This window comes from Pollachius pollachius (genome assembly GCF_949987615.1).
Source record: "Pollachius pollachius genome assembly, chromosome: 8".
In the NCBI taxonomy this organism is placed as follows: domain Eukaryota; kingdom Metazoa; phylum Chordata; class Actinopteri; order Gadiformes; family Gadidae; genus Pollachius; species Pollachius pollachius.
In genome coordinates this window covers 6,293,046-6,306,098 of record NC_136941.1, presented here as the reverse complement: position 1 = coordinate 6,306,098, position 13,053 = coordinate 6,293,046, and the positions used below count along the sequence as shown (strand labels likewise).

The 13,053-nt window shown below is 47.6% G+C and overlaps 1 protein-coding gene across 1 annotated transcript in view; it reads left to right on the top strand.

Moving 5' to 3' along the window:
• Positions 1 to 703: 703 nt before the first annotated feature.
• Positions 704 to 13,053, top strand: part of LOC307079812 (nephrocystin-4-like) — a gene marked incomplete at both ends in the record, with an annotated part of 43,010 nt that continues 30,660 nt past the window's right edge. The window contains 4 exons of the mRNA XM_079742320.1: positions 704 to 733; positions 2,684 to 2,856; positions 3,484 to 3,548; positions 10,612 to 10,761. Of these exons, the coding sequence (XP_079598446.1) occupies positions 704 to 733; positions 2,684 to 2,856; positions 3,484 to 3,548; positions 10,612 to 10,761 (418 nt within the window). The remainder of the gene's footprint in view (positions 734 to 2,683; positions 2,857 to 3,483; positions 3,549 to 10,611; positions 10,762 to 13,053) is intronic.

Sequence of the window (13,053 nt, the reverse complement as noted above, 5' to 3'; positions counted from 1 at the left end):
CCCGGGTCCAGGAAATAGAATATGTGCTGAATAGGCATCTCCCAAAAAACTTGAATGAAGAAATAAGGATGTCTTTAGGTCCCTGTGGTAAACAACAACCATAAAGAAGCAGGTAAAGACTAAATGAGTGTCCAAGCAACCCTTAACTGTCTAAACACCGTACTACTCTACTAATGCAATGATCTCATACAATAGAGAGTATTAGTGCCACGCTGGAGATAAAGTATTTCCCCCAAAGAAGTTAACTACTTTCTTGCGTTCTCCCATGAGGGTTTTGATTACGACACTTTTTACGGCTCGCGCTACCCCTCTACCACACACACACACACACACACACACACACACACACACACACACACACACACACACACACACACACACACACACACACACACACACACACACACACACACACACACACACAAAGATAGGATTCCTGTGGACTACAGGAGGAGGGGAGAGAGGGGCTGGGTCTACTACAGACAGAGTTCTGTGTAACAAGTTCATTGTGCCCTCCATCAGAGAGACCCTCACCCAGGCAGTGCACACGGCCATGCGGCATAAAAGACACGGCAATTCCTCCTCCTTAATTCCTGCTCTTTCACCTCGGATGGCTGAAAAGGTTTGGCTTCGGGCCCTCTACAGTGGGTCAACGGAGAGCCTGCTAACTGGATAGTATGGGAACCTCTCTGCCCTCAACCGAATGGCGCTGCAGCCCGGTTCAACAGTGGGTGTGAGACTCCCTTCGTCCAAGATTTACACAATGGACGGTGTGCCAGTGAAGCCAGAAGTGTAATCTATAACCCCTGGCGCCCCAATCAGGGACTGTCTCTGCTGCTGCGGATTGGCACGAGTTATCGCAGCCCAAAGGCCCGAACCAGCAGGCTCCGGGACAGGTTTTCACCCAGGCTGAGGAGCGATGGACACTGACGACCTGTCGCCTGTCTGCCTGCAACACAGACACTCGTGCAACCGCACACGCACGCACACACACACACACACACGTATTCTCTCTCCGTTACCTACCTTCAGCCATTTCTGTTTAGCCGTGTTGCTATATTAAAAAATAAGTATGCAAAGCGATGGAAGCGCACGCCATCTGTAGCGAGGTTGAGGCGTGGAACACTGAGAGCCCCCCCCCCCCCCCCGTGTTTCAGACGGATGGCTGTGTGATCGGGACAGAAGTGTACAGCTCCCGAGGCAGGAAGAGGGCCTTCCCCACCACACACTGGGCTGGATCAAAAAGTCCTCCCACGGCCTCCATACTACAACACTACTTTTAGGGGCTTTTATTTTGAAATTGAAAACATAACATCAAAATAAAATGATGTCACTGCCGTCAAATTGCATCACTTTTTAAAATCTGTCCAAGCGTTGTGGATCATTGTAGCATGAATTGACGCCGTGGGTTGGCCGTTTTTTTGGGGGGGATTTGTATTGCATGCCAGAGCAGGGAAGGGAAGCCCAAGGCATCTGCTGGTGTTAGAACTACAGAGGGCTCCCTGAAGCTCTGGCTGTCTTCCCTTAGAGACATCCACCCCCCCCCCTCCCTGCTTCCCCCGAAGAACGCTCTGTTTCCAGGCGTTGTAGTGCGCTGAAGTGGACATTAAAGGACTTTAGGGGGGAAAACTGTTATTTATTCATGGGAAGAATGTATTTGGAAACAATGCTGCTTTCTCAGGCTATTTTATTTTTTTATTCCCCAACAACGGAAACATGTTATGAACTGTTCGTGAACTGTGGATTTGGTATTTGTTTTGTACAGTAGCATTGTATGCATTATCCAATTTGCCGTCGATTCACTGCCACTGATGTGGCCTGGCCAGGTGGTGATCGCTGTATGCGATTATTTGTCGTATGAAATGCATGTGTTGACTGAGTGGAATGTTTTGTACAAATCGGACAAATGCATCTGTTAACCGAGTTGAATGTTGTTTACCAAACAGACAAATTCACGTGTTATGTGCAAGAGCCCAACCGATCTACAGGTGGGCTGTTTTTGTCGGCCGATATTTTTTCTTATCACAGATATTATATTTATACGCCGGTACGGAAACTTTAGAAAAAGTGTAGATTTATAAATGTAATTGCCTCTTTATAAATCCTCAACTGTGGTGGCTTAACCTCAATGCTTTATCTGAGCACGTCCATGTAAGCACTCACCAACAGTTTTACATGATGTTCTGTGTGAAGGTTAGTAGCTCCTCCCCATACAGCTAATTGGTTCCTTTTGCTCATGATTTCAATGCAATGTTGATGCTGTGGCCAGAAGCATTGCTGGAGGGTGAGCAGTAAACGCCAAGGAGCTGCTCCACCCCCAGGAGAACACTATATATAGATTGAATAAAGGCCAATATATCTACATTTATAATATCGGCCGCTATATATCGATATCGGTAAATCTTTACAGCCTTATATCAGTATTGCCATTGACCCCTAAAATTCAGTTGCAGTCGGACCGCAAATGTATTTGCGGTCAAGGATCCTTTTGGGGGTTAGGGGATGCTTACAGAACTCAGTCAATCAATTGTAACTGCCCCTACGTGCGGACAGGGGTTAGGTTGCTTGGTTGTCGACGATTCTTTCAAAGACCGCTCGTCTGGTTCTACACATCCCTCCACCACACCACCTTCACCTGGACAGGAATCTAACGTCTTCTCCCCCTCCGTCTCCCCCTCTCCAGATCATGTACCTCCATACGTCTCTGCGCGTCCCCGCCATCGTGGCGGTGGTGGAGGTGGTGGCGCTGTCAGACAGGCCAGACGGCTCCCAGCAGGCCCTGGGGTGTGGCTTCTCCATCCTGGAGATGTTTGCCGGCAGGGGAGAGGAGCAGGCGGGCGCCGGTGGCGCCAGACGGTGATTAGTCTCTCTGCTAATTACGCCGTCCAGGTGATAACGATCACATTAGGAGGCGGGCGGCAGCGCTCGTTCCGGACGCCGCTACATGTGCACTGCACGCACCGGAACAAGCCGGCTGTCATAAAAAAAAACCATTGGGTTTTTAGTTTAAAGTCCTCATGGCTGGTGGAGCTCTGAGATATGGAGTTTGGGAGAAGCAAAGGGGAAAGTAACCCAAGCAAAGCTACCGCGTTTATGTTGCCCTGCTCCCTGGTTTAATTTGATTGTATCACAGATGAATTATGTATGTAGCCGGTTTTCGTGTTGTTTGGGTGAATAAAGTTACATGCAATTGGAACGGATGACTTCTACCATGGTTTTACACTGCTGTAAAACCATCAGTGTAAAACGCTGCAAAGTCTACAGTGGTGCACTTTTTATTGTTTAAATGGTTATGTTTAAAATGTAACGTTTATTTAATTTAAGTTTAAATATTTTTGTCATTATGTACTATCGACACTAGTAGATAAATGTCAACCTTTGAATCCCTCTTCATCAAACTATTTGCATACAAACAATTTTATGTTGAGCTCTCTCTCTCTCTCACCTACTTTTATCTTCTTTATTTTTCTTGTAATATTACAGACTAATTCTTCACCATGGGACGCCCAGAGAGCTTCTCCACCCCAAGTTCAAGGGTGCTGTTGAATGTAAGAATCTTTCTCCTCTACCTACCTTTTATTTAGGCAGCATGTTATGCAGCACTTGAACGCCACTTAGCGATTTGCAAAGATTTTTGTCCTTGCCATCCCATTTCTTCCACAAATGTCTCCATCGCCTTTGTAATTCCAAACTGATTGCTTCACTAATCATGCATAACCGTTAGCATTTAATCTATTTTATTTTGATGTGTGTTTTGTTGCCTCCTACCAGTTGCTCACCAGGAGTGACTGATTAATTAATTAATTATTTAATTAATAGTACTTCTTCGACTTCTTCAGCCGCCGGTTATAGGCGTTTATAGGTGTCCGGGCTTTGCGTTCATGGGTTTTACATCAGTGATTCTGCAGTCCCATCGAAATAAGTCTACTTGCGAACCTCCTCAGCTGAGCTCTCTTTGTCAGCTCCCTGTTGGTAGAAAGGACTCAGCGGGCCAATCGCTGTCTGTGTGGCCTTGGTTCCCCGGGGGGGGCGACAAAGAGAACCACCGAGTGGGTGCGTAGTGCGTACCTATGGCGGCTGTCTGACGCAGGAGTACCAGTTAGCCTGAAGCCGTTTCAGCGTGTCACTGAGTTGTCCCCATGCAGACCCAGGAGGTGTCAGTAGTTGTTCACTGATGGCTGTCACTGGGGGGGGGGTTGATCTCCTCCAGTCTCCCTTACTTACCTGACTTACTTGCTCAGACACTCATGTGGAGCGACGTGCCGTGGACCCAGACACGGGTCGATACGGCGTGGGTAGGCGTACGACGCCGGCACCGCCCGGAGGTGGCTGGAAGGACGTGTCGACGTCGAAACCCAAAACCTTTCCGTGTCTCTTAAAGCAGCACGGCGCGGTGCTCCATACAAAGCCGCATAACCGAGACAAACTTAGTTGCTTAGCAACGGGTTCCGCTCCAACCAAACTGAATCGATTGTCTGAACTTGGAAATCATCGAGGTCCAGCTAAAACTTTGATATCGTTTTTTTGCAACCTCCACTGTTCTCTGAAGGGCTATCAATGACGGGGAAGTAGTGTGCATTTAAATGGCAGGGAGGGGCGTGCTTCTGTTGCGGTGTGAATAACACAGTGGGGGGAGAGAGCCGGGCTCCTGTGTTGCCGATCATGTCATATGAATATTAGAGGAGCTTCACGCAAATGGACTCTTTGGCCCTGTGAATAATTCACCTGGACTAGTGTTCTCCACTGTGAGGCCCGCTGGAGTGTTCTCATTTGCCACACCGTCCTCTCTTCACGGCTGGATGTTATCCTTCTCTCTGTACTGTCCACCTCCCCTCTCTTTGTGTCTCTCTCTCTCTCTCTCTCTCTCTCTCTCTCTCTCTCTCTCTCTCTCTCTCTCTCTCTCTCTCTCTCTCTCTCTCTCTCTCTCTCTCTCTCTCTCCATGTCACCGACTGTCTATGTCCCTCTCTAGCTCCTCTACTCTCCCCGTCTATGTCTCCTTTTGCTTCCTGGATTCTCTATATATTTCCTCTCTCTCTGTCCCTCTACCCTTCTCTCTCTCTATGTGCCTGTTCCCACTCATCTCGCTCTAACTCTCTTCCTCCATCTTTCGTCCCTCTCTGCTCTCGCTCTCTATTCGCCTCTCTTGTCCCTCTCTCTCTTTCCCTTTATCTACGTCTCTCTGTACCCTACAATAGAGCATGCGTGTTTCACGTCCGTGCAAAAGCCATCCCACCTTCACAACACCGGTTGGCTGCACGTGTGCAGGATCGAAGCGCGTTTCTAACTCATTTTGTGAGGAAAAAAAACGGGAGACAATTGAGAGATACAATTTGAGGCAAGAGTTGCTTGCACTGGGAATGCACCGTGGTACCTTCCTGTTGCCATGGTTACAGATGCTCCGTTGAGCGCTGGCAGCCAACTAGAGAAAACAATAAAGCAGCAAAACCTTGACACCATTGGCATCTTCGCGCTGCTTTGCAAATCTGTTGCGGTGGGGTAGGAAATTAGATTTGAAGTACAATATGTAAAGCAAATAGAGGGCGGCAAGCTGCTAGGCACTTCAATACCAGCCTGAAAAGAGTGAAAGGGAGGCGGAAGCGAAGGAACAAGGTCAGCCAAGCGTTCAGTTCCTCACTGAAGAATGGTTGCCTTTGGTAAAAGGTGTATGTTAGACGTTGCACCTACTGCAGACATGTAGCTATACAACGGTATGTTGCTGTCTGGAATTGGTCAGGTTTAGTTGTATGCTATGAGTGGGTAGGTATTGTTCTAAAGTTGGAGATGTTATATGAAGGTATTGTGTAGTACGGATCAGGGTTGTAAACTGATCCGCATTTCTAATCCACTGTAATTCACTTAGACTTTGTCTGGTTTGTTTTCTTGCGGCGGTACGCCTCCAGCACCTCTCCTGTACCCTCCCTGCTGGCTTTGAGTAATGAATAGACAGAGTGCCTTGGTGCTCCGTGATTTGCTGAGGCAGTTGTTGGCCCAGTGACGTCACAGAAAATGTTGGTCTGATTGGGCAAACTTCAGGATGTACAGAGGTAGATGTCTGGAGCATCAAAAATAAGGAAAAGTATAATAAGAACGGAGATTCATCGCGGACATCTACAGTATGTGATATTGAGGAAATGGAGGCATCAGATAATTAATTTTGATTGAGGAAATGGTGGCAACAGCTAATTCAGTTTGATAACTTGAAAGACATAATTAAAGATTAGGAGCAAAGCAACCTTTCAATCAATACATACCCCCCCCCCCACACACCAAAATGTACTCTCACAAACCTGAACCAAAGCCAAATTGTTAAAAAGTCACACATAAGTTACAAAATCATTATTGAAAGGGTCTAACCTCAGTCTAAAACCAAGTCAACTGAATTGTTAGTGTTTTTCTAGATATGAGTTAGGAGTCTTCCCGTGTTGACTTCTATAAAAAACAGTTTTCTGCAACCTCAGCAGCCATTTAAGAACTTTAATGCAAGTGTCCATGTTGCATCTGTGTCTCCGAAGGCTTTATCTATTCTTATAATAATAATAATAATAAAGTTTTAGGTTAGAAATCCAAGCATTGGTCATGATCATTTCTCGCGTACCAAGTTGTGTTTGGGGAATTACTTATTATGCAAAAGCTGTATTCCTTCTGTATCTTTTTTTTCCGTCTGGCGTTTACTACTTTGGTTGTTGCTGTTGCAAATATTATTATTCACACCCCATTGTTATCATCAGTGAAAAACTGGTTGAAGGCAGATATTCTTTCAGCGAACCCTAAAAGATAACTTGGATGTACTAGCAGCCTACTCACTTCAGCTGTGGTAAGCCAAGGCCAAAGATACTGGTGTGTGTGTGTGTGTGTATGTGCATGTGTGTGTGCGTGTGCGTACGCATGCTCATGTAGAATGCGATGCATTTGGCTGTGTTAGCAGTGAGAAAGGGCCAGTCATACCACAAGGTCCCATTGCCTTTAACAATAGGTCTTGCAGTTTGAGGACAGGCAATTGTAGCACAGCGTCCTCGGGAATAAGGAGGTTGCTGTATTGTCTGGCCCCCTTTTCTCTGGGAAAATTACAGTGTTCTGTGCACACCCCCCCCCCCCCCCCCCCCCCCCCCACACTGAGAGTTTCGTTCACTGCGTGAGAAGCAAAATGACTCGATCTCCACCATGCTGAGTACCTTTTCATCACACACTCTCATTCGGCGGCCTACACTTCTGCGCCCTTCCGCGAAACTGTATGTGCCTGGTCTTTCTCTAGTTTTCTTTTTCACAAATAAATAAGGCTTCTTTGTTTATGTTTGAAACGACCAAAACAACAGCAACCCAATGACGGTTGTGATTGGGTGCCTGAGCAGGGAACGGAACGAGGCCAGGCGTGGTACAACTCCCGCGATGATTGCGACTCAAATGGCTTTACCGCATGGGTTTGAATGGATGGCAGTGGATGGAATGGAATGGAAGGGTCGGTATAGCGGGCATCATAGTACTGAATGCTGAATACTTGTTATGTAGTACATTTTACCAGCAGTTTACACCGTGAAAGCGTGAGTGACCCTAACAGTGCTCACACTTGACCTGACACAAATTTGCACCTTCCCAGAGCAAAATGTATGCTCATTGAAACATTAACAATGCAGCGCACAACATCTACCTTGTTGTTGATGGCGGTGATTACATTTATAGCAGAAGGAGAAGTCAGGAGACACTTGAGGAAGCTGAGAAGTGACTTCTCTAGCTCATCATTGTTTATTGGTTGAGTAAACTGCGAGAGGGGTCCAATGAAAGCCTGAGGGTCCCGGACTGTGAGAGCAGGGCCAGGGGAGGAATCTGCAGGGCTTCTCCCTGGGTGACGGGAGGACAGGCAGATGGTCCGGCATTCCCAAGCCACATTGTCTTGGAATTATGAGCGCAGAGCCTTGAAAACATACCAGCTCGCTGTCACAACACACACACTTAAAGTGTGTCTGTGTGTGACTCTCTCTGTGCGTGCGTGCGTAAGAGATCAACAGCGGGTCATGGATATGTAAAGGCTGTGTCTACAACCCTGTTTCACAAAGTTCTTCCACCCTTTATCCATTCACTGTGAGCCGCCCAAATGTGGAAATCACAGCTGCTCTACTGTATATTCCCATTCTGCATACAATATTCTTCCACCCCGAGCCCCTGTTCATAAATGCACGCCCTCGCCAGACTTCTTTTAGCATCGTTCCCCTCAGCCCTGGCCTCGCATCTCCTGCCAAGCCGCCTTGCTCGCCTTGACACCTTGATACCTAGCCTGGCTGACTCCCAGCCTATCATGCCTATAGCTGTGCTGAAAAAACCTGGGTAGCGTAGGTTTCCAAATGTGTGTGCAGAAGCATCTCCCACCCAAACCTGCTGCATAATGAAAAACAAGAAATAAAAGATGCAAAGGGTTTCGCACCTGGGCACCATCTGTGTCAAACTACTAGCATGAATGTTTCATTCTCTGTTCCTCTTTTAGCCCCCTTCCAACTACACACTGTCTCTCTCTCTCTCTCTCTCTCTCTCTCGCTCTCTCTCTCTCTCTCTCTCTCTCTCTCTCTCGCTCTCTCTCTCTCTCTCTCTCTCTCTCTCTCTCTCTCTCTCTCTCTCTCTCTCTCTCTCTCTCTCTCTCTCTCTCTCTCTCTCTCTCTCTCTCTCTCTCTCTCTCTCTCCCCCCATGCCATCGTCTCTCGCTTTACTTCCCCTCTGTTTCCTCGATGAGGAGAAACTGTAAAAAAAACGCGTCAGAAGCTGTGCCAGAATCCCAGCATCCATGTAAACATGGATTCTTTCCACAGTCTTGAGTGGCCCAATTGGAGCGTATTCAGATGGGTGCCTTTGTTGAGGGGGTTGCAGTAAATAAAGACATTCAAACTTTTCTGCCAGACTCTTCGCTCCTTTTTTTGCCTCAGAGAACCCCAACCCTGATCTTTTATTGAATTAGAGTTGAGTCGAGAGGCATGGTAAATATAGCTGTTTTGGTTCTACTCCCACTGTTGCTACCCATTTGCTCCCAGAGTTATTCGCCCACGTCTTTGCTTTAATGTATTCGGGGTTAAAATGGGTGATGAGCATTTCTCCAGCTAAAATATTTGAATTGCTGTTGTTACGTAATGGAATTGACCTTTTCGCAACCCCCCAATCATCTGGATTAGACAGGCTTTTGGAATCTGGTTTCAGTAGTGTACGACTGGGCCGCAGGTGGACTTGGAGCTAACAGTGCTGCACAGGAAGTGATGGGGTGGACAGTATAGGAAGTGACTACGTACAGTAGCAGTTCTCCCACTTCTGGTACCAGCGTGTCGCGTTTTAGAAATGTCCGTGGTGTCATTCCTTATTAAATGCTTTTATCTATTCCATAGCAATTGCCAACGTGTTTCTGTGTGGTGGTGTTGAAAGCTGATTCATTGGTCGGTGTGCTGATAATGATGCATGGCAATGGTGCTCCATGCTGCCATGCAGGAGATCTCTCCCCGAGCGTGTGTGATGATGGCTGGTTCCACCTGTGCACATAGATTACTCAATGCACAACAGGTGTGCAGCCTCACCCAGCCCCAGAGTCCAATCGGACTTGGCCAGGTGAGGCTATCATCCACACACACTCCACAGTGTGCTTCAGTTGTTTTACATGAACTTCCCATCATCTTAGTCTAACTCATACACATTTAGCATTTGGGAAGTTTCCATGGCTGGGACATTGCTATCGCTGTGAGGACTCTTCTTAAATTTAGAGTTTTTACAATCCAAAGATTGTAGTTGACATTCGCCGGTGGCCGGAATCACTTGACCTCTGACCTCCATGTCTCTCAACGCAGCACCAATAGATGCTCTTCACCTTACACCCCTCACCGTGCGCCCATCAGCCTGCAGTCCTTTGCTCTGTCCAGCTGTGGAAGCAGCCCACGGTACGGGCTGCGGAGCTGTCTGTAATGACTGCCAGCGATTCCCCTGCAGAAGGTGTAATTACCTAAGCCGTCTCCGTGAATGATCGCGGGGGGGAGAGCGAGCACCAGCACGAGCCCAGCGCTCGACGAGCGTGCCGAACGGCACCCCCTCGTCTCCCGAGTTGACTGAGGAGAACCCGCCCCTGACGACTCGCGGGTCGGATGGCCCCGTCTGAGAGATGGAGGCGTCTACCCCTCAACGCTTATTATAACCCCCCCCCCCCCCCCCCACCCCCCCGCGCACCTGGCGACGCAGACGGAGCACTTTTTGTGAGCTCAGTGGTTATCATTTAAGATCTCTCCCGAGGAAAAACTTGACGGCTCGCCGTAATGGAACGTCGCACATCGCGCGCGGGGCCAAATGGAATACTGGAGAAATGGAAGTGTCTGTGTGTTGTGTGTCAGGTTGTTGGCTACCGTGCTCCCTTTGGTTGACGTATTGCCCCGCGGCGGCGAGATGGGTGACAATTATTTCGCTAATGTGCCTTGTAGCTTGAGTTAGTGCTTTCCGTCCCCGCCTGTTCCGCCGCCCCTCCTCCCTGATGTTGCCATCATCTCGAGTAGCAAAACAAAAGGGTTCCAGTTAATTCAAAGTGGAATTCAATTGAGATAAAAAAAAGAAGTGATGATTGTGCCTTGGTCGTTTGTTTTTTCCTTGTTGTTTCCCAGATGGCGGTCTCCTGAAGGCTATAGATGGCGCCCATGTAGAGTGTGTGGTGAAGGGCCACCCAGCGCTGGCCTCCATGGTGCACCTGCTCCCTGAGAACAGGCTGGTGTCCGGGCAGGACAACATCCCAGGCCTGGTGCCTTCACCAACAGGTTAGCACCACCACCAATAGGACAACCCTGGGGCCTGCATCAACAGTTGACCCCCAACAGGTTCCTTTAAGACACCTGTTGTGACAACAACATGAGGGCCCCTAAGCCATTTAGCATGGTCAGGTAGAATCAATAAAACTCAATTTTAAAGTCTGTGTTGTAATAAAGGGTAATAAATTACGCCTAACAAACCATGCCTCGAAGAAAATATACGACGGTGAACGGCTGTTTTATAGCTGTTCACTATTTTACTTTTTAGTTGTAAATTCATATGCCGTTCATTGGGACACAAAGTGACACTTATTTTACACTGCGTGTGCCAGGAAGCGATGGGAGTCAGTACATCTATCAAATGCAAATCAGTGGCTCAGGAAAGGGTACCACACTGCTTCTCCAGCACAGTGAAATTGAGCCTTTTTGCCCTTATTCTTTCTTCCCTCCTGCATGATAACAGTTATCACGGCGAACAATTGCCTCATGAACCTGCTAAGGAAACTGCCCACTGTTGTCCTGTGATTGCCCTTGTCAAGTGTTGGGAAGGAGTGTGAAATGTGAATAAGAGGGGAATCTGGGTGACGCTCCTATTTTTTTTTAAGTAGCTCAGCGGCTCTTCCCTCGGAGGACACCTCGCCTTTCGTTCTTCTAAAAGTGTGTGACAAGCCTTGTTGTCGGAGTCCCGTTGCGGAGCCAGTGGGTACGAGGAGGGTTGGCTGACGTGATGGTCGTTATTGGGATTCGACGGCAGGCCGGCGTTAGGGAAGATGCTCTCTACATGGTTGAGCTTGTTCATAAATAATTTGAGTCTGTGTTTACAATGTGATAAAAATTCTCAGTTTTCCTCGCCTTGGCGGGTTTGAGTGGCGATTACAATGATGTTTTCATTAGCTTATCCATAAATTTTCACACTTTTTATGTAATGGAATAATAATTAATCGTGGCCTATCTATCATCCCCGTCATGTGATCTGATTGAGTATCAATCCATAGAGAATATATTAACATAATGATGTAATTAAATGGTATCCAGGAGCTGTAGCTATGTGTCGTTCAGACTAAACAGACTCTAGAGCAAATGTCTTTTACATGTTTAATTATGACTTATTAGTTGATTTAATTAGGCCTAGGTCGGCCTGGCTCCTTCATCCTCAAGGTATTCAATGTTTGCCCTCGTGGCAGGGGGTAAAAAGACTTTGTGAGGCTTAAGGATATGTTGAGTAGAGAAGTTCCCTTGGTCTGTTTGGAATTGATTGTAGCCAGACATTCAGTCGGTTATTTTTAGAGATTTTGAAAGATGAAAGGCCGGGTAACTGTTGAAGTCGACCAGTATTTAAAACCAAACCAGAAGTCTCCTCCTCTATCCACTCATGTAGTCTTTTAAGTTCATGCAGTATTGTGATGAATAGCTAAATACTCTCTTTTTGGAGGTCTGCAAGGATTTTATTTGAACACACACACACACACACACACACACACACGCACACGCACACACACGTGGGTAAGCAAGGGATAAGGCCTATCGGAGCCTTCCAAAGTCTGCCCTGCTTAAGAAGTTTTGGGTAGGGGCGTTTAGGTGAGCGGGTTCGGGGACTTTTAAAAGGGTGTGGGGGGGGGGGAGTGTCAGTAATGAAGTCTGAGATTGCCAGCACCATAATCATGGAGAGTTAGCTGGGTAGGTGGTGTGGCGGCAGCGTAGCCTAATCCCTCTTCATGTTCCGGAGCTCTGAGCAGGCCCACACACACACACACACACACACACACACACACACACACACACACACACACACACACACACAGAGACACACACCACCCCGACGCACCCTCCACCCCTTTCTCCCTTGCTGCTGCCATTTTAAAAGGCCCATGGTACAGCCCCCCCCTCCACCCGCCCCCCGGGCTTGATATTCACACCACATCATCCGGGGGCTGGGCCCCGGAGCCTGGGCTCTGGAGACAAGAGCCAATAAACTACCCCTTGATGGCTCCATTACTCTTAACTGGAGATCCCAGTCTGTGTGTTGTGTGTGTGTGTGTGTGTGTGTGTGTGTGTGTGTGTGTGTGTGTGTGAGAGAGAGAGAGGGGTGTTTGTATGGGTGTTACTGTGCCTGCATCCTATTGGGTGTCGTTCCCTGGGGTCTGTTACTACAGCCGGGAATCCATCTGGATTTGATCCATTAACTCTTCCAATGGAAGGTGTTTTCTCTTTCAAGGGAGTCCGCTCTAGCAGGATTCCCATTAAATATACTATAAAATCAGTCAATTTAAATCACAGTTTGGGATTGATACGGTCGTAAGT